This window comes from Cydia fagiglandana, chromosome 2 (assembly GCF_963556715.1).
Source record: "Cydia fagiglandana chromosome 2, ilCydFagi1.1, whole genome shotgun sequence".
Classification (NCBI taxonomy): Eukaryota; Metazoa; Arthropoda; class Insecta; order Lepidoptera; family Tortricidae; genus Cydia; species Cydia fagiglandana.
In genome coordinates, this window is record NC_085933.1 from 11,778,029 (window position 1) to 11,801,393 (window position 23,365).

General features: G+C 36.3%; 1 protein-coding gene across 2 annotated transcripts; it reads right to left on the reverse strand.

The window, feature by feature from the left end:
- Positions 1–842: 842 nt before the first annotated feature.
- On the reverse strand, positions 843–23,119 carry LOC134675857 (saccharopine dehydrogenase-like oxidoreductase). Of its 2 annotated transcripts, XM_063534176.1 has the most exons (9): positions 22,901–23,119; positions 22,163–22,331; positions 16,386–16,573; positions 9,397–9,526; positions 8,532–8,646; positions 7,718–7,804; positions 6,266–6,653; positions 3,172–3,266; positions 843–1,663 (listed from the first exon to the last, which is right to left on the reverse strand). In XM_063534176.1, exons 2-9 carry the CDS (start codon positions 22,329–22,331, stop codon positions 1,567–1,569), a joined length of 1,269 nt encoding a protein of 422 aa, XP_063390246.1. In that variant the 5' UTR covers positions 22,901–23,119; the 3' UTR covers positions 843–1,566. The 2 variants fall into 2 exon arrangements, with proteins under 2 accessions (XP_063390246.1, XP_063390235.1); XM_063534165.1 differs by lacking the exons at positions 16,386–16,573; positions 22,163–22,331; positions 22,901–23,119 and adding an exon at positions 15,984–16,104.
- Positions 23,120–23,365: the final 246 nt, after the last annotated feature.

Consider the following 23,365-nt stretch of genomic DNA (forward strand, 5'->3'; position numbering starts at 1 on the left):
ATATAGAAAATACCTAAACCAAGCACAAGTTAATAAAATAGTCTACTTCATTTAGCATAACACCATCCCTATTATCCTCGCAATTTAAAAAGTCGTATGTTGTTATGAAAGTCGTATGCAGTTGTTACGATTTAGCTTAGCACGGTAGTATTGAAAACAAATCATCATGTTTATTCCAAATTTTACTGAAGTTATCTGTTTACTACAAGTGAAAAGTGATTCCACTATCCTTGGTATGAACTAAAATAACTTCTGCACCACTTCACGACACATGAAAACATTTTTAATTACAAAAAAACGTTGTTTTTATAAATCAATTTAGCCATCCGTCACTGACTGTCATCTCGGACGAACTGAAGTTGCGAATCGAATAGTTTGTAAGCACCGCCTACAATCGAATAGTTTACGTTGGGTCATAACTAAGCGGACAGAATACTTCCATGTATATCAGTTCGCTGGTTGTTGTATACTTAAGCAAAATGCATGAAACTAATGTGGACAATATTTTAAATAATAGCGCCTGATTAATTGATAGCTGGCGACTGCATAGTTGAAACAGTGAAATTGCTATCAAAATGAAGCAGGCGCCTTTTATATAAGTATTTCGCCGTCTGAATAAATATGATGCGGCAGTAGTGTTTCGTAAGCTCAAAAGTAGGTGGCGTCATTTTGTAAAAAATCTGTGACGTACAAATATAAGACTTGGTGCAGTGCTTGGTACAGATAAGTATAGAAGCAAGAACTCAATACTATTTGTTACTACTGCAATAAAGTGTTGACAACCCGTTTGTTGAACTCCGGATATACAAAATGTCTATAGGTAGGTTTATTATAAAAAAAACTTAATTATTTTAATGTTTATTAAATGCCCTTTACCTTATGCATATGCACGTAGATATCACATTTGATTAGTTACAATTATGACACAAACAATGGTTACTTAAGCGTAAAATAATTATCTTTTATATCTATTAAAAACGATAACTTTGTTTTGGTAAATGCTTGGTTGTACTATCGATAACAATCTGAATAAGCTCTATAAACGATTAAGTTGGTAAGTGCATGTTTGTACTTACTATTTGGTAAATGCTTGGTTGTACAGCGTGGCAAATAAGAGTAGAAATTAAAAAGTGGCAACACTGTAGTGTCGTCCCTTTCAAATCAATTTACATATATAAGAGAACGGGACGACGCTACAGTGTTGCCACTTTTTAAATTCAACTCTTTTTGAGGCTGTACTATCGATAACATTAATCCGAATAAGCTCTATAAACTATTAAGTTGGTAAATGTTTGTACATACTATCGAGTAAAATAGTAATAAACTTATCGTATAATAAAGTTAGTTATACTAGATGAAGTGGCAATGATTGACTTTCTATCGTAATTCGTAATACATGAAGCTAACATCAATATAAAATCTGCAAATACTACAAACAAAAATAAAGGCATATATAGGTAACTATAATTATTAAACGCAATGTTCCATTACACTGGCCAATATGATCATTGACCACTACTGTGATAAAATGATATTTAAAAGGTAACTTAAAAATTAACGGTAACATTAATTTTGAACATACTCAAACGTGAGGTTATTTTCGTTGAGGTTCTTGATGAGATCGGTTTTGGCGAATGCAATTCCCGTAGTCAATACTCCGCCGCTATAAACAAAAAAGAATTTTCTTTTTATGTGATTAACGCTTAGAGAATATAACCAACGGAGACGCCATGTCTATAATTTTCGGTACAAAATAGTCTGCCGTTTTTTGCAGGGGAGGGGCACATCAAATGTATACGTAACGTAATCATAGCCATGTCAGATAAACGTCAGTCCATACATGTGGTTGACCATCGGCCGTCTATTTTCGACAGAGGGGAACGCCTGTGAATGACCACTCCGTTTGGTTATATTCTCTAAGGATTAACGCTTACTTAATATTGAAGTGATTTCGATGAATACAATAGCGATGTTACCGTAACCACAGAATAAATAATAGTACTGGGTTCAAAAGATTCACTTTAACAACGCATCTATTACGACATATTGCTTTCCTTATGCGCACTGCCAAGGAATGGAATTCCTTGCCGGCGTCTATATTTCCGTGTTCTTATAACCCGGCAACCTTCAAATCAAGAGTGAACAGGCACCTTCTGGGCGAGCTCGCTCCATCGTAGGCCACGTCTACGCCTCGGCTAGTCTGTGGCCATGAGTAAGCCCATTCATAATAAAAAAAAAAAAACATATGACCGCAAGGTGGCGTAAGCGCGAGCAAGCGTCCGGTCCGTAGCGGTGCGCGGCAATTACTACTGCTTGACACCAAAATTGGTGTGGACCCTTTGAACGCTTTACGTCATAAACAAAAGCGTCACTCACACGCCAAGGTCACGGGCGCAAGCAAGCTAATGTAAACCTTATTTGAAAGTGTGAAGGTTACTTTGACATCGTAAGCCATAACACTGGTGTGTTTATGGCGCTGTGGGCTTTTAGGTGTTCTTGGCATCCAAAAGATTTAATTTGTTATAAGACGCGTCGTCACACAGATCCTCGAGAATAAAAAATGATCTCCACTATGATCGGTTTACCCAGATTGATGGTAGCAACCTGCCGCATTGTCACATGTCGCGCCAAAGTAATGCAATAGCAAATTAACCCTTAAATGCATGATTTTTTCTTATTGCCCGAAATTTACATATGTATCACATAATTATTTGCCGATTCTAGGAAAAATAGTAAAAATCTTGTGGATTTTTCCAACTTTGCCGGCTTTTCGTCTTAAAACGAATGTAATTTTTATAAATTAAAAATATTGCGTAAATTTAACTCTTAAATCATCACCCTACTACTTGACGTTTGGTATAAAGGTGCGTTCAAGAACGTAAGCCTTTTTATTTTAAAACTATGAGCTGTCTAATGGTTTGTAGACATTTGGCAACACTATGCATTTAAGTGTTAAAAAGGGATTAGGTATTGTTCTACTTCGGGTTTATCGAACTGTTGCCAGTCTAAAGTTTTAAATCGTCTTATTCTAATTATCAGACCACTTCAAAGGAATGCTACGACACGTTAAATAGAGCAATATATTAACTAGGTTGTGAATCATACCGCAAAACGTATAGCGTCGCGTCGCGTCATAGTATTCCTCTGAAATGCAGATTTCCATGTACTTACCTGCCAGGCATCTTGTCATGTTCTTTAAGGCAGGTGATAGCGGAATAGATCAGTGCGGTGACTGTTGCTCCGTAGCCAGGGTTCACGCCTTTTACCTGACGCGAAACATAAATGTAAGTAAACTAATACAAGTTGAAATGAGTTTTTACATGTGTAGCCTCTTTTAAACATGCAATATCCGTATGCCTACACCCAGTGTTGGCCGTAATGGTTAATTCTAATTAACAATTAATCAATTGCATTAACCATTAATTCCGCAATTAATCAATTGCATTACGCATCAATTTAATTAAAGTTAGTTAGAATTGAATCTTGAGACGTTTAATTACATTGATTGTCAATTTAATTGCCTATTTAATGGCATTAAAGTTTCTAAAAATTAATTAGAATTACTCTCAATTGCATTAACGTTTAATGGAATTAAATATTTTTTTCATAAACTAATCATTAATGTTAATTTTGCTTGAAACTATTAAATGGGAATACACTCATTATTGGTGTATTTTTATTTGTCCCTGTCATATGTGAGTTGGAGACAAATGGGAAACGGGGACAAATGGGATTTATTCATTTATATGAAGCGCTTATTCCATCTGCTCCAGGCGGGAACAAATGGGAAAATATCGGATAATGATGTGTTCCTATTTGTCCCCACACCAATAAAGTGGGGAAAAATGGGAATAATTTATATGCAAACTGCACATATATTTCCTATATGTTCCCCGTGAATGGGAATACACCCATTATTGTTATAAATAATGTAATGAATAAAATAAATAAAATAAATAAAATAAATAAAATAAATAAAATAAATAAAATAAATAAAATAAATAAAATAAATAAAATAAATAAAATAAATAAAATAAATAAAATAAATAAAATAAATAAAATAAATAAAATAAATAAAATAAATAAAATAAATAAAATAAATAAAATAAATAAAATAAATAAAATAAATAAAATAAATAAAATAAATAAAATAAATAAAATAAATAAAATAAATAAAATAAATAAAATAAATAAAATAAATAAAATAAATAAAATAAATAAAATAAATAAAATAAATAAAATAAATAAAATAAATAAAATAAATAAAATAAATAAAATAAATAAAATAAATAAAATAAATAAAATAAATAAAATAAATAAAATAAATAAAATAAATAAAATAAATAAAATAAATAAAATAAATAAAATAAATAAAATAAATAAAATAAATAAAATAAATAAAATAAATAAAATAAATAAAATAAATAAAATAAATAAAATAAATAAAATAAATAAAATAAATAAAATAAATAAAATAAATAAAATAAATAAAATAAATAAAATAAATAAAATAAATAAAATAAATAAAATAAATAAAATAAATAAAATAAATAAAATAAATAAAATAAATAAAATAAATAAAATAAATAAAATAAATAAAATAAATAAAATAAATAAAATAAATAAAATAAATAAAATAAATAAAATAAATAAAATAAATAAAATAAATAAAATAAATAAAATAAATAAAATAAATAAAATAAATAAAATAAATAAAATAAATAAAATAAATAAAATAAATAAAATAAATAAAATAAATAAAATAAATAAAATAAATAAAATAAATAAAATAAATAAAATAAATAAAATAAATAAAATAAATAAAATAAATAAAATAAATAAAATAAATAAAATAAATAAAATAAATAAAATAAATAAAATAAATAAAATAAATAAAATAAATAAAATAAATAAAATAAATAAAATAAATAAAATAAATAAAATAATGTAAATAAAGTAAATAAAACAAACAAAATAAATGGTGACGCGGGCCGTACTTTGTTAATATTTTGACTTTATGAGACATTGTCGTTTGTCACTATTACATACAAAATAGCCAAGGCGGCACTCGGGCCGCAAGTGATAGGTTCACGAGCCGCATGCGGCCCGCGGGCCGCAGGTTGCCGACCGCTGCACTAGACCTTTGATCCCTTGGACGTCTTTATAAAATTACGATATTTATTCTTGTTAATTGTTAATTATCAATCACATGTTTAATTTTCATTAAAAATTGTTTTAATTTTTAATGGTTTGTAAAGCAATAACCATTAATTCTTTTTAATTGTTAGTGGTTCGTAATAAATTAACATTAATGCAAATTGATGTTCAATGCAATTGATAATTAATTTTCCTTCAATGGTTAATGGCTAATGGCAATTAACCTTTTCAATGGTTAATTTTTAATGGTCAATTGCATTAACGTTCGGCCAACACTGCCTACACCCTTTAGGCCCACTTGCACCATTCCACTAACCCGGGGTTAACCGGTTAAACCTAAAGTTACCATGGTTACCAGTAATATGACACTAGGTTAACGGTTTAACCGCTTAACCCCGGGTTAGTGGGATGGTGCAAGTGAGCCTTAATCTCTATAGTGTGGGACCGGGATATGTGGCGTACTCAGAGAGAGGCCTATGCTCAGCAGTAGGCGATAAAAGCTGATTTGATGATGATGAGAGATCGAGCTAAGTTAGCAGCGATTTTTGATAGCGCAGACTGTGCAAGTGTTATTTTAAACGTCGAAGTTCTATGAAATTATGACGTTTAAATAGCACTTACATAGTCTGACTGTACATGGAACCCGTGAAATAAACACACATGACAAAACGACAACGAATTTCATACTTTGCTCGTTAGCTTAACGCACCTTCAGAATATAATATAGTTTGGCAAGGGTTGCTTGTCACTAGAGCATTGACAAAGAGAGTCATACTCTGCCCGATTCGAACATTAAGATATGTCAATTAATAGATCTAGAAACGATATGGATTAGATATGTCAGTGTCAAATGTGACGTTTCTTCAAGCAAAAACGTCACTTGACACTGACACATATTGATAGGTTACATTAAGCTAACGAGCCAATTATGAAATTAGTTGCTGTTTTATCACTGAGTCCTTTTATTCCACGGGTTCCATGAATACTTAAAGTTCGAATCGGAATTCGCCGACTGTATTTTTCTAACGCTAGTATCGTCCCCTAGAAAAAGGGATGCATACCCATTGTTTTTTTATACTTCTACTGACAAACTATATAAAAAAATTACCCTGACTACAGCTTTCTTAGTCGGCTTGGTCGCTTCCACATCGGCTCCCTTCTCCCACCCCTCGCCATACAACTCGAACATGAACGTCGTATTATTCATCACGTTCTCCGTCGGACCTTCGCGCGTCACCATGCCCGCCGAGAACAGCCTCGGGTACTTCAGCAGCAGCATCCTGGTCAGCGAGAACTTGGACATGAGGAGCAGGAATGTGGCCACGATGGAGGTGAGTATGGTCGCGCAGAGCGAGGGCAGTTTGATGTAGGGCTTGAATTGGACCGGGCGCTTGTGGTCCACCTCGTACATGTGGCGCTGCGTGCGGTACACGATGGACGCGTCCGAGCCGGGGAACGGGAGGCAGTATGCGCCGTCGTGCTTGTGGACGATGCCACTGAAAACGACAACTGTTATTAAAAGGCATGCCATTTTCGCAGTATGTTCTCGAGTGTTACCGAAAGCTGGCACTTAGAACGCGCAAATATGTAAAACCGGCCAAGTCGGACTCGCGCACGAAGGGTTCCGTACCATTACGCAAAAAATCACGTTTGTTGTATGAGATCCCCACTTAAATATTTATTTTATTCTGTTTTTACAATATTTGTTTTTATAGCAACAACAGAAACTGAGATGATTCTCAGAAAATTTCAACTATCACGGTTCATGAGTTACGAGTACAGCCTGGTGACAGACAGACAGACAGTGAAGTCTTAGTAACAGGTTCCCGTTTTTACCCTTTGGGTACGGAACCCTAAAAACTAATCTGTAATTTAGAGGTCACACTGGTTCACATTAGCGTGTAACTCGTCAGCACTATGGATGTGAAAGAATTAGATCCTATGATTATTACGGCGCCAAATGTGTACTTATTGCGTGTCACATTTTATGGGCCACAGGCCTGAAATAAAGAATTGTTTATTTATTTATTTAATGAGAGTGAGACGCACTGATATTGGACAAAGAAATTGAACAGGTGGAATACCACCCTCAGGTCTACCTAAGGGCCCCCCCACATCTGGCGTCTTTCGAGCGTCGGCGTCTGTCGGCGTCGGTCCAGCGCTATGGAAAATGACGTCGCTGCGCAGTGGCGTCGACGCCGCGTCGACGTTGCGTCGACGTCGGCCATAGAATTTTAGACGCCGACGCTCGAAAGACGCCAGATGTGGGGGGGCCCTAAGCCACTACTACCAAAGTCAGACGACACTAAGTTTTCATGCCAAGTGCCACAGCTAGTATGGAGCTTATAGTGATACATATGTATGTATTGTTCCTGCAATGTTAGCGTGGTCAGAGTCTAAGGGCTCATTTAGACGGCGCACGAACTCGTATGCGATTTCGAATACAGTGAGGACTATTGGTTATATCCACTTTAGCCGAACAATCAAATACCGCAATGTAATGAAACTCGCATGCGAGTTCTCGCACCATGTAAATAGGCCTTAATGAATGAGCAGTTACCGGGGATGCAACTTCGGCTTGAAGCTCGGCAAACGGTCCGGGTACAGCTGTTTCCGTAGTGCGGGTAGCTTATTGCGGCTGCAAATTCTGGAACCAGAGAAATACACTATGAAATATTACGCATTTCCATGACATATTAAAACCTTGAAATATGGGTTTAAAAATATCTCAAACAAAATAGAATAACACATTTTTTTTACTGACACAGCTACGCTGTCCTGCTTATTGTATGTGCAGTACTTGCAAGAAAATCATCGTTTAAATAAAGAACTTATTCAAAGAGAACAATTGCATGACTTTTCAACTGCGATTACTGCATATGTTGTTAGCACGGCAGTACATACACAGGGCAAAACTAATCACGCCATGCCTATTATTACGCATACTTATGTAATTTCTATCATATATGAGTTAGTACTTACTACTAAAGAAAGATCAAGGTTAAAATATTTGTGCTTGTGCAGCCGTCAAAAACTTTACGAAACATAATTATGTAATTATAAGTAAGTACCTAATCTTTAACAAATAACCGACTACACAAAACATTTCAAAATACCGTGGCTGTTTGGCCGTAATGCATCTAACTTTATCTTTTCTTTAATTATTCTTACCAGGATTCAACCTCAGAGGGCCTACTGCGACCCACGTTCGACGTGTTGCCTCCATGTCACACTTACGTACGATTTTACAAGTGCGACAGAGAGGCAACACGTTGTACGTGGTTCGCGGTAAGCCCTTAGGACGACCAGCTCTAAAGAGACATCGATTTTCTAGGCAACACGTTGTATATAAATAATTTGCTTCCTCGCCTTACCCGTTCACAAGGGATTCCCAAGTGCCGTAATGTATGACGCCGTTCTTGGTAACTTCACTGCTGTATTCCGGCGCCACTTTCGTGCTTAGATAAGACTCCACGGAGTTCAGAGTCCCTGAAAAACAGATGAGAACAATGTCAGGACAAGAGTAAACTAATTAACTTTTACCGAGAAGAACGATATTAAGGCCCACTTGCACCATCCCACTAACCCGGGGTTAAACGGTTAAAGAGTTAACTTAATGTCAAATTGTACTGGTATCAATGGCAACTCCTGGTTTAACCGGTTAACCCCGGGTTAGTGGAATGGTGCAAGTGGGCCTAAATAGTATTAGATTACCATAGAAATATCGTATTGTAAAGGATTTTATTTGACATTATTAATTATTTCTTCTTCTGGATGCCCATAGAGCAGCCCGCAAGCTAGGCGCAGCCGAGCTTGTCTGATAGTTTAAAGAAAATGTAATTTGATAATGAGAATATAACATTCAATATCGAAATCTTGCTGTCATAGGCAAATTTTAATATTGAATCGCTACCTGGTGCTTACTGCACCAAATTGACAATTGACTACTGACACTAAAGGGGCCCACTGATTAACAGTCCGCCGAACGGTATCGGCCTGTCAGTTCGAACAAAATGTTGACAGCTCCGAACAACTGACAGGCCGATACCGTTCGGCGGACTGTTAATCAGTGGGCCCCTTTTACAATTTCCTGTACAAGTCTGCATCGGTGAGTAACGACGGTAGAAAGCGCCGTTTCTTCGAGACCACGGTGATAATGCCATCCTCGAAACGTACAAATTATTTGTTTAAGTACTTTAATTTAAATACCTAAAGATACAGACTATAGGTAAAGCTTACCGTCGAACTTCTGCTGCATATAGACGAGTCCCATGTCGTTGGGGATGCTGTCGAAGCCGCAAGCGCTCACGATGTACACGCCTCCCTCCCGCGCAGCCTGGTCGTATTTCAGCTGCATTGATTCGATGAACTGGAAACATAATACGGAGTCTTGTTATTTACTTTTTGACCGAGCAAAGCGTCTCCGTTGCGTCGTAAGCCAACTCGATGGCTCGCGAGCCAGCCCGGTATCCATTGCGCGCGGCTTCCGCGCGAGCCAATGTTCGATGGTTTGCCGCGCGATATGGAGACGAAGCTTTAGGCGGATGCTTTAGTAAATTTCGAAAGTTGAAATTTTGTGAGCATCTAACCCGCTCATATATACCTATCTATATAAAACAATTATCGATTCAGTTTTTTTTTTAATGCCTGAGCCAGGGGATTCAGGAGGTATGATCTACAGCTCACGTAGCCACTAGTTAATCAGCACTGATCAAATCATTAAGCCCGTTGAAGATAGAAATATAGGTATACCTTTTGAATCAACGGTTGTCGCACATTTAATAGTTATTTCTTCTCAATTTACTGATTAAGAAACATTTACGGAGAACGGAAATATACGAGTAGGTAGGTACCTATGTAAGTTTATTTTTCTCTTTCAGGAAACATAAAAAATAGTCTAAGCAAAAACAAAATAACATGACGCAATATACCCAAAACATGACTTTATGATGTTGATTGCGTCATACTAGCAAGGTTACCTACCTACTCATCAGTCTCATCACGTAAGGATGAGAAAATCATAATTTTATTACGACTAGAACAGCATACCTAAATTGCGATTAGTTGCGATTTTTTTTTGCCTTCGGGTAAGGGTATTTGTTTATATGAGTAAATTTAGTTTGGTCTGCCATTTAATTGGTTGTAGTTTCGAATATTAGACTATACAAATATATACCTAGTACGCGCGTTTAAAGTCAATATGATTATTGTTATTAGTTTATTATGGTGTTGTTGTTGTTGTTTTCTTTCATTACTTGAGTAATACCTATTAATCTAATAATAAGATATTTCGTTTGATATTAAATAAAGTCAGCAAATGTAAACAAAATTATCATTCCGATCATAGCCACTACATGACGCATACCCCATAGTCATTGAAGTTGACCTTCGCCTTCGATCACTACCAGACAGAATTACCGAATCAGACCGATATAGAATGGTACATCTATAAAATATATATGCTAAAATATATGTGTAATTTTCTCTTTTTCAATGTACTGGTTGCACTAACATTTTTGTACACTACAATAGTGGCAAAAAGCGCAATGACCACCTAATGGTAAGCAGATCCAGTGGCTATAGGCTACATTCCTACTAGTCAAATCAGATTCTTTTTTAGAACTGTGAAAACGATTTGCTAATATAGAATTTATATGAAAACGAATATAGTGACGTCACGGTAAACTCACCTACTTTTTATATTTCAATCCGATTTATTAAATATAAATTGTGTTTAAAAACAGCTGCTATCTATGTTTTTCTAATAATTATCTGGTGCTTTATTTCCTGCACGGTTTGAAATAATTTATTTTAAGTACAGGAAACATCCTTATACAATTATACATGCATGTCACTTCGATTAGTTGCATACCATTCATGGCCATGGACGCAAGCTGACTAAGCCCAAGCCCTGTTTTTTATAGATAATGAAACGACAATCGGTTCGCCAATTTACAACCCAATTTAGTATACAGATTGGGTTGTACCTTCATTGGCACACAGTTTAGGTATGTAATCAACTAATAATTATGGACAATCGCTATTTACAGTACCTACAGAAAAATATATTAACCATAAACAATAAAGGCGTGATCAAATACCTGACACCTGGTTCGTCTGATTCTCATGGAGGTATATTATATCTAATAGCAACGAGGATCAACTAAGCGTAATTACCATTTTTTCTAGGCTTTGAAGATGATAGATTAACGTGAATCTGTCGTCCATCTCACAATTATATTCTTCTACGACTTGATACAATAATTTCTTATCTAGTTACCTACGAACGAGGTAAAGTAGGTAAAATTGTTGACGAAGTACGAAATATTGAAGCTAAGGTATTTTTTTTGCATGACTTGTTTATGCACGCTAGGTTTGTTTGTATACTTTGTATACACAGGTGCAGGATTCCGATTTTATTGTGCACTTTCTGTGGGTGCTTAGAAATATGACATGACACCTAGTACCCAAATACTTACATCGGCGACAATTATGTATAGACGTTGGAAAGTGTGAAACCCAATACTATGACATTACTGACATGTCAGAAGATCGTTGTAAAAGAATGAAAACATGGCCATGAACCAACTCGGAATAATTCCAGTTGCAATTATTCTAAAAGCAGCATCATTATTGCACGAGTACATGTTAATTGTCATTCAACTATCAAACATAGACATCCCAGACATCATAGTGGGAATTGAAACAATTATCGTAGATTCCATAGGTGATTAATGTATGTGAGTTATAAGTAAGTACTACTACCGCAGTTTCCTATAACTTTTTGCATTATAAATAGCATCAATTAAGTTCCACCAGAATATGATTGTCACCATATTATAGAATGTTCTAGATTCTCAATTGGCATTATTAAACTACCTATAAAGAAACGTTTACATTCAGCACACAGTCGGCGGTGAATTATCACATTTAGCTTGCGGTTAGAGACGTGCTATTCCATCCTTAATAAGTACGATCACGCAACTAAACGGGCAAAAATATCTATCATAATAGGATATGATATTATTTGTAGAGCAAAGGAGAGCGTCATATAATTTAGAGCGCTCATTCATACAAGATATTATTGCTGGTGACAGTACTGAACTTATGAGTCGCAAACTACCTATAATTACATATATACGTACCCTTAAACCAAATTGCTAGTCTTTCTACCGCGAGACAGGTCATTTAGGTCACCTATTGTTTCCACAGGTAATACGTTGTACATTTTGTGAAGGTGATACACTGTACGGTCTACGACACAATTATAAGCATCTTTCTTCAACATTATCTCAATGGAGCAAGGGAAAAAATGTGGATGTAGACTGTACCTTTAAAGACAATAATAATTTAAAGGATGTCTAGACCGGGACATTATGTAGAGAGGTCAAGCTTGGTGATAAATTATTTGTAATATTTATTATGCAAAATTTAAACACATTACATTTGAATATTCTTTTGGTGTGGATTTTAATACATGTTATTTGTTAAGGCGTTTATGTTTGCAATTCATTTTATTATTTAAGAGTCCTTACTCCTACAGACGAGCGTATTTTGCAAAATGCTTCCTTTTTCATTCAAGATTACGACGTAACTATTAGTATTTATTCAAAAACTGATAACGTACTTAAATAATCATTTCTTAAACTAGGGGCTGCAAACGTTCTAATTTTCATTTTCTCTTTTTGAACCTAAAATAAATGAGTTTTCTTAGAAGTCTTTTTCAAAATTTGCAGTGAGAAGGGTCGTTTCGGCTCTCAATTTTGCAGTAAACAAGAATCATTTGGTATATGAATGATTACAATTCAACTCATCATATGTTGTACGAGGGGCTTACATGCTTGAAAATCGAACTTTCATTTAAAAAACATGATAAAATACCTTCCGAGTTTTCTTCATTTTTTTGGTGAAAACAGGGTTACATTACATTTTTTTATCGCTAATTGGACTTATATTTTGCCACAAAAAAAATCTTTTAACAAACTGTAACTTTATGTTCACTCATTAAAAAAAAATCATAACTATAGGACCTACCTTGCCGTAAATATATATTTTTTTAAAAGACCTATAAATCACGCTGCAGCGACGCCGCGCGCTCATTCTCCGCCGAGCGCGCTTAGGGAACGGACCTGCGCTCGATCGTCAGGCGCTCATTGCTTCGTAAACATTGAGCGAGTTCCGAGAACTGTTGTATACTATGATTAGAAAATCTTGATCCAAGGGAGAGTACATTTTTCACACCATATTAAATTTTAACAACCGACTCTCGCTTATGTGATAGATTTTCAGTGTTACTTGAATTCTGGTTAGGGTTTGCATTTTAATTATACCCGGACGACCTGGATGATGTCCAGGACGTCCAGGTTCTCTTGATGGAGTCAGGAATTGGCCACCGAACTCCTAATCTACTCATCTTAACTCCATCGTGTTTGGGCTCCATGGATTTGCCTTGACGAACACCACGGATCTAGATGAGGTCCAGGTTCACATGATGGACTCAGGAGTTGGTCACCAGAACTCCTAATCTACTTATTATCACTCCATCGTGTTTGGGTTCATTAGATTTGCCCTGACGAGCATCATCTATCTAGATGAGGTCCAGGGTCATGAGACCCTTCTGGTGACCAACTCCTGACTCCATGATGAGATGGTCACCAGAAGTCCTAATCTACTCATCATAACTCCATCGTGTTTGGGATCAATAGATTTGCCCCGACAAGCACCATCGATCTAGATGAAGCCCAGGTTCTCATGATGGAGTCAGGAGTTGGTCACCAGAACTCCGAATCTACTCATCATAACTCCATCGTATTTGGGCTCAATAGATTTGCCTTGACGAGCACTATCGATCTAGATGCGGTTGATAGATTATTAATATTATTTTATTTTATATACTTACAAATAAAGCTTCATTTGCTTCCTCCCTTTTCACATCCTTAAGGGATAATTTTTGAGATTAAAAGTTTGCTATGTTATTCCCTGGGACTCTAAACTATCTCTGTACCTACCAAATATGAACTAAATTGAATATTTTAAACTTTCGCGTTTTGAACACATATTAACTCACATACCCGCGTTAGACCCGTCTATAATGTGGGTTTAACTAAATTGGCTCAGCAGTTTAAGTGTGAAGAGGAATTAAAAAAAGTATTTTTTTTCCTCATATTTTATGTGTTTTTACTTCGGAATGGTGTCATTATGATGACACCTGATGATGATGATGATGATGACAATGAATTCGGCACCCCCGATTTATACGAAAATGATACTAAACTTGGCCTAGTGGCTTAAATGATACAGATATCAAGATCAAGTTGTGAGCCCCGCCCCCTAAAAATTTACATCAAAAATCTGGGTGGCTCCACTTCTTGAATCCATCCTTGGATCCTAAGGACCAATCCTGCCAAAGGAAATCTCTTGTTCATGCAACGCCGTATGTTAGGCCCAGCACCATCCGCTATTACTTTTGTTTTAGACATAGAATCGAACTTCAGAGAGTTGTTACATTGTTAGTACTAATTTTATTGTTGTTTTTATACAGGGTGGCCAAAAAATAAGTGCTTTTCCGTTGCTAGCAAGAAAATGGTTGCTAAAAAATGTATTCCCATAGAAAATGGACTAGCCAAAATCTATGAAACAGTAATTTTTTTTTGCGATTTCAGTGTAGGTCCCATACTAAAAGTTGCTCAGTATAATCACTAAAGCTCCCTGGCAACGGGAATGCCCTTATATTTGGGTACCCTGTATATGCATACAGGTATATATTAGGGTGTTGCTTATTTCGTCGAAATTGAAATTTTCTATGTCTCACCCCCTTAAATTGTTCTCTTTCACTAAAAAACAATTAGAATTTTTTATTTCGTTTTAGGGGTCGCTACCGAATTTAGAAAATTTGAATCCTTCATACATTATGATTTTTTTTAATTTTTAGTTTTTAATTAGTGAGACAGTGAGTCAAAGTATATGGAAGCTATTTACATGTAATTCAATACTAGGTATAGTCAATATATTTTAATTTTTATTCCTATTTTAGGAGTGCGCACTGCTGAATGAATATTTAGAACGCCTAAAACACGCTAAAAGCTTTAAACCATAAGCAAAACGCATAAGCTTTAAAAAAAATAGTGGTATTATTTTATGTTAAACTGCACATTAATACACCCTGATCCTGACCCGTTGATTCATATAAAAAAAAACAAGAAAAAAGACTAAAAAAATAATCTTGTATGGAGGGTGCAAATTTTCAAAATTCGGTAGCGACCCCTAAAACATAATTGAAAATTCTGAAAAAAATACACATTTGTTTTTTTAGTGAAAGAGAACAATTTAAGGGGTTGAGACATAGAAAATTTCAATTTCGACGAAATAAGCAACACCGTATGTATATATACTATAATTTAGTATAATATTATCTTTCAAACATTTAATTATTCAACTTCCTTGGTGAACTGACTTTAATAGTTCCTTGACTTCATGGATGAACTTGTCGCAATAATTCCATGACATAGGTAAACAATCATTATTATTTATTCGTCGTTGGTTATATATTTTCTCAACACATACACTCTATTCACTACTATCATGCTTATAAAAGAGTGCCAATATAACGTTAAAATAAATTTACTTGCAAATTAAATTGAAAAGTATCAATATTATTCTCGTCTGCGTTGAAACGCGCATAGCTTTGCCGGCGCTCGCGTATCAAGCGCCAGCGCCATCTATCGAGTGTTATTTCGCAAAATCGGCGAACGCTCTAAGGAATAAGGGCTCTTAAGGGCCGCAGCAGTTGACAATCATTGTAGTCATAAAGAGTGGTAGGTACTTACAAACGGTTTCCCACTATCGTCGACCACATGCGTCTTAGTAGCGACCGCTGCTTTGGCCACCGGCTCGCCATACAACTTGTACGGGCCGCAGCAGTTGACAATCATTGTAGTCATAAAGAGTGGTAGGTACTTACAAACGGTTCCCCACTAACGTCGACCACATGCGTCTTAGTAGCGACCGCTGCTTTGGCCACCGGCTCGCCATACAACTTGTACGGGCCGCAGCAGTTGACAATCATTGTAGTCATAAAGAGTCGTAGGTACTTACCAACGGTTCCCCACTAACGTCGACCACATGCGTCTTAGTAGCGACCGCTGCTTTGACCACTGGCTCGCCATACAACTTGTACGGGCCGCAACAGTTGACAATCATTGTAGTCATAAAGAGTCGTAGGTACTTACCAACGGTTCCCCACTAACGTCGACCACATGCGTCTTAGTAGCGACCGCTGCTTTGACCACTGGCTCGCCATACAACTTGTACGGGCCGCAACAGTTGGCGATCACTCGCGCCTGCTCGCACATTCGCTTGATGGACTCTTCGTCGGACACGTCGGCTACTATGATCTTGATGCTGGAGAGGTTTTCACCTGTGAACAATTTACAATTTACCTTTTAAGGTGAAAATAAAAAATAGACTAACTATAGGTACAGACAAGTACAAGTTTAGTTCAACATCATATATATAAAATCGAAAAACCAGAACGGGATAAAAAACGAGGGAAGAAGCGAGATGGCGCCTTACAAATTTCTAAAAAAGTTTTTGACACGTTTCTCAAATACGAAGCACGTAAGATGAGAAAAAACTGTTCCAATCTATTATCTAAATATGGGAATAGAACTAGAGCATAAAAACTATCGCTTTCGATGCGTATTTAATTTACAATAAGCAAAAGAAATTTTCATAACAATCTTTATTTTACGACGATCGACCGTTTCTCGGCAACTCTCGGTTAGTTTCGTTTCGGTGGTGCTACAGACTAGACCAAATTATTCGTAAGTCAAAGTAACCTAAATTATGTTTGTCATGTTGGTATACAGTTATTTCGGCGTTTTTTTACACGAAGTAAAATAAAAAGTGCTGTCAACCAGTGGCCCATTTTATAAAGCTACAAGTTACAATTTACAAGCGGAAGTCTCTTTCTAACTCTATGTTTTAGAACGAGACTTCCGCTTGTAAATTGTAACTTGTAGCTTTATAAAATAGGCCACAGGTCAACCTCAACCTTAGTCTATAGCCTAATATACAAGTGACTTATGCCATATATGACTTATCAATCAAAATAATATTATCATATTATTAATAATTTGTATTTTTTTTTTGTTAGCCTGATTAAGTGTCCCACTGCTGGGCAAAGGCCTCCCCTCGCTTCCTTCACTCAACCCTGTCTTTTGTAGTCTCCCGCCCATCCGGAGAAAATACGTCCAAGTCGTTCCGCCATCTCCTTTTCGGTCTGCCTGCACTCCGGCTAGCACCATCTATGGTGTTCCGTGGGTCCCACTCCGTAACCATTTTGGCCCACCTTTCAGGGTGCATACGACAGACATGTCCAGCCCAGTCCCACTTAAGCTTAGCGGTCTTGACACCTACATCTACAACTCTAGTTCTGGAGCGCAGTTCCGTGTTTCTGATTCTATCAGTCCTGCGAACAACCAGTATACTGCGCTCCATCGCTCGCTGGCAAACCTTGAGTTTGGACTTCAAAGCCTCAGTCAATGACCATGTCTGAGCACCATAGGTTAGGATAGGCAGGATACACATGTCGATGAGTTTGCGCTTGATACACAGGGGAAGGTCACCCTTCAATAGCGCCTTCATGGACCAGAAGCTCTTCCAGGCGTTATCGATACGTCTATTGACTTCTATGGTTTGCCTGTTTTCGAAGGAAGCTATCTGGCCCAAGTAAATGTACTCATCAACATATTGTATATCCTGTATGCCACAATTTGTATTTAGTTGTCTTAAATTTCTTTTTAGGTTATATTATTCAAATTAACTTTCACGGCTTCGGCAAACATTGTCATTCGTCACGTGCTGCCGAGATGGGCCAAAAATACAAATTTGATAGTAAATTATAACGTAGGTAGATAAAGTGCATGTTCAGATATTTTTGAGCGACCTGATGAAAATAAGCAAATGTACAGTCAGCAGTCAGCCAAATATCTTAATATAACTTTGTTGCCATAGAAATAAGGATGTGTTCCGATATAGTGGCGAAATGTAGAGAGACCAAAGCGGCTAAGCTTTAGTGGCTCGGACACTTAGAGAGAATGGGAGAGGATCGTGCCGTGAAGAGAGCCTACTTGGGACAACAAAATGGGACACGCCCGAGTGGTCGTCCTAGGTACTGATGAAACGACGTAGTTGCTCAAGACCTGCTCAACCTCGGCCATGGCGGCTGGCGAGAGCTGTCGCAAGACCGAGAAACATGGCGTGATCTGGTCTCGGCGGTCAGGACTCACTTTGGGTCGTTGCGTCGCCGTAGCCGTCGTAAGTAATGTTAATATCCAGAAAGGGAAATGGAGACTACCTACGTTTGTATGAAAAGGCGATTTATGGGCGGTGGTCGTCCATATTTGTCTTAGGGCGGAAATTAATTTAATGAACGTTTTTGCAACTAGGCTTATAAAAATAAATATTAATTTTATGTTGAAACACGTTTTAAATAAATACCTACGTAGGTAGATGAAAAAATACAATCTTGCCTTTTATCAAATCACATAATTATTTGAATAATTTCATAATTTTTTTTTGAGAAATTTGCGAATTAATCTATCCAAATAACGGCTACAAATAAGAAATCCCTATCACAGTTATACTTAAACCCTGGCAGGGTTAAATACATAATAATGTCGGTATTTAACTAAACATAAGACAAAATTTTTATTTCATTTACGCGAGCGGAGCTGCGGGCCCGTCTAGTTATATTATAAAAATTAAATTAAAAAAGCCAAGTGGGAACAAAATACGCAAGTCATTGTTACGCCACCATAGGCCAGAGATTCTAAGACTGTCAGCGCATAATTATATTAGTCTGTTTTTACATTCAATGCACTATTGCGTCAGCTATGACCAGTATTGAAATAGCGATATACTTAAGAAGTTGTACCCCCACACCTATGATGACAAATAATCTTACGAGTAAGGAATGTAAACAGATCTTTATTTGTATGAAATTTCGGTTAATAACCGGTTATTAAACGGTTTTTCCATACTGGTTTACATTCCCTATACATACGACCCGCTCGTTGGCAAGCGGCTAGTAGCCTAAGGACGCGTATCTTTATCCAAAATATGACAGATATGCGTATATCACCATCATCATTATTCATCATCCACGAAGACGTCCACTGCTGTACAAATGGTCACTGCTGTACGGTCGGTCACATACATGCTGACCTCCTCTAACCTGTCCCTGCAATTTCCACCAAATCATCGGTCCATCTTGTATGGGGCCTTCCCACGCCGCGTCTTCTGGTCCGTGGTCTCCACTCAAGAACTTTTCTGCCCCAACGACCATCAGTTCTCCAAGCAATGAGCACTTAAGGCTTTGCAACCCTCTGAGTTATGTCGACGACTGTGGTTCTCCTGCGGGTCTCATCATTAGGTACGGATTCGGTCCCGCAGAGAAACTCCGAGCATATAGCTATGCGTTGCTATAGAATTTAAATTAATGGCAACCACACCCTAGGTTATTACACCTATAACCCCGTGGTATAACATGGTCACAAAGCTAACCCGTAGCCATATAGACGTTCGGATATTGTGAAACTATAATTGCTCCATTTTGACTTCGGAACCATAAAAAGTAATATTTTGCCCTTGTAGAGGTCAATATCTGCTAAAGCTGTAATCATACTACATGTAACACAAGGCCGATAAAGTCGTCGATTCGGTAGTTAAAGATTTATTTTAAGCGTGTTGCTTTTACAGCTAGGTTTAAAAATAAACTCCCGCGCAATGGAAAACTTCCCTGTATTTAATCCTCTGATATGTAGCAATAACAACTGCATAACTAATGGACTCGTCAAAGTCAACTTTAGAGTGTTATGCCGCCCCGAACGTCAAGATGCAAAACAATCATTATCTCCATAATCATTATGTAGGTATATAGGTTTAAAAACAGTTTCGATAAACATAATTTAAAAAACAAGGTGTAGTGCAGCATTCTGCATTGATCCGGTAATTACTTACCTTCTTTTGGCTGGCCATTTATTGATTTGATTTTGATTGATTTATTGATTTGGCTGGCCACTGATTTAGCCAAAGGTCAAAGTTATTTAGTATATATTAGACAAATAAATGATTATTCATTTAAACTTTTTTATTCCTATAATATTATTACAAGTACCCAGGTATAAACTTGTGTTATTTGAATGACCAGTAGGTATATATGCATATATGTGCCAAAGAGCACCCGATAAAAAGCAACCTACCTTTAAAGATTGACTTAAATTTGCCTTTAAAAGGTAGGTACGAGTAGGTACCTTCCCTTCATCATAATCATCATGCATTCTAATCATTATCAGAAAAAGACGATAAAGCTTGTGCTTATCGGTTAAATTATAGGTTGCCCACATCGTTATAGGTTGCGTTGCGATAATGCGAATCTTGCGACCAAAGGTTATCACAGTCAGTATGCAGTAAATAGGTAATAGGTATACCTCAAGGTTATTAAGATATATATAGATTAGTTTATTTTTATTGTGTGCATGTTTGTCACACGTATAAACACTGACAAACAATAATGTTAAAGTTATTCAAATAATTATGTAAGGCATATGATTTATAGTGATGAGTGATGACAATCCCCTATTAACAAAACTTGAGATTGTCAATCACTGTATTGTTTACCCATCACACTTCAAGGTAAAAAAAAAGAGTATTGTTGATGAATATGACACCTTAATACTTAAGGTTATATGTATTGCTAGTATAAATATGTCTTATAAATTGGTTGTACCTACTGCGAAAAAAGGTTTGAGCTGCTGTCAATACTACTTTTATACATATTAATTACTTTTTTAAACACTCATCGCAATTTCCCTCATACTAGATGACAGTGTTGGCCGAAAGTTAATGCAAATTGAAAATGCTGGCCATTAACCATTATAAATTGAATCGTAAACTGTAATCGTCCGTTACGGTTTAAGGTTCAATTTATAGTGGTTAATGGCCAACATTTTCAATTCGCATTAACTTTCGTCCAACACTGCTAGATGACATTTGTTATTGTTACGTTACTGTTTTACAAAGTAGACTAGCGACCCTGGCTTCACAAATTATACAAACAACAAACAGACAGACGCGGCGGGGATTTTGTTTTATAAGGTGTAGTGAGAACCTATGCCAAGGATTTTTAAGTTCAGGTTAACAAATTATACACCTAAATCTTCCACAAGAATCACTCTATTGATAGGTGATAACCGCATAAAATCCGTTCAGTAGTTTTTGAGTTTATCGTGAACAAAACAAGAAACACACAAACAGACAGATGCGGCGGGGATTTTTGTTTTATAAGGTGTAGTGATAATATGCCAAGGATTGTTAAGTTCAGGTTCTTTTGCAATGGTTTTTATCTGTAACATACGCCCATGCAATGCAACCACACAAGCAATTGTAACAAATCAAATCGTCGGGTGACAAGCAAAACTCACTAAGTACTATCAAAAAATTTAAGTAACAATACACTTCATTACACTTGTAACATGGTTTATTGTCCAATAATTTCAATGATGTGATTTCAATGAATAATTAATGACTTTTGCTTGTCACCCGACGAAATAGATGTAGATATAATGATGATTCATGATTGTGTTAGTAACCAGTGCTATTTATAAGTGGTGGTACAATTTAGTGGTGAAGAAATTGTCACCAACAAATATACACTCATGAATTCATCAAACATGGGGAAGTGTCATGCAGACAAGATGATCATGATGATGATGATGTGATGTTAGTTTAACTGGACTGAGCTATTATTTGTACTTATTTTGCTATTATAATAATATTTTAATATATGGGTGAAAATCTAAGGTGCATTTACTTGATTTCTTAGTTTAACAACAAATACTCAATTAATATACAAATATGATAGCTATTATGTACTAAGGAATCAATTAAATTGTGCACAATGTTTTTTATGATTCATCCATCTGGTGATTAAATTATTGCTTACCAGTCAATTTTCCAATATCAGCCATGAGGGTCTCCAACTTGGACTGTGAGCGGCCAGCCACTCCCCATGTCAGTCCTGGGTACTTCTTCGCAACTCGGACTAACTCTTCAACTGCCTTTTTGCCGGTAAAGCCTGTGGCCCCGAACACCACTATATCTAGACGTGACATCTGTTGAAAACATGTGATTTAAATGACTGTGGTACCCTGTACTCATATTAAATTTGATGATTTTCCTATGCTTACAATGGAATAATCAATTTTTGATCTCCTGGCCTAACATTAAACATTGTTGGTGTCACAAGGGGTATTTTATTAAACTGGTGATTTACTTACTGAAGCAAAAGATGTAATAATTGTCATTTTCATACAGGGAGCAATTTAAAACCACCAACTTACTGTTCATTTGATGTTAATTATCTTTGCAATGTAGGTTAAAGAGTACCTACAGCAATATATTTACATTTTAGCAACCGTAAAGCTAATTTGCCAATATACTCAGAAGTAGTTATAATATTCGGCGTACGGTAGCTTATTTTGTGAATTTCACAGCAGGAAGCGAATTAACTAAAAATTATGGTAGGTAGTGAAATCATTGGGATAGACTGATAGATAGTTACAATAGATTCTTCAAAGTATTTCGCTTCAATTACACTTTTCACTGGGTAAAAAAAATGAAAACACTGGCTCATCTAAGGGCTCATCTAATTAATCAAATTAAACAGAAGGTGACCTCTTACCTTAAACAATAATGGAATCAAAATAAGCACAAGTTTTAACTCTTGGCCAGGTAGAGAAGGCTAATGGTAATAAATAAATTATCTCCCACTGGGACGGCACTCAAAACGAGGAATTAAGCAGCGCTTCGAAACGAGAAATAATAAAATTGATAAAATGACTATGAAGTATGACACTAATTATCAAACTGCGCCGCGCCGGCCGGCCGATGGCTGATTGGACAACTTGACACTCTTGACTTGACATAGAGCATAGAGTTTTTTTTAAGGGCTCTACAGATTCATTCGGTTTCCGTACGGAATCAGGCTGACGCAACTAGGAACAAAAAAAGGTTATGTATGGACTTTAGTGACCTAGCCATAGCCAAAAACACAAAATAAAACGTCAGAGGGGCTACCGCGAAAACCGAAATTCGCAAATTGCGGGGATCTTTCTCTCTTACTCCAATGAAGGCGTAATTAGAATGA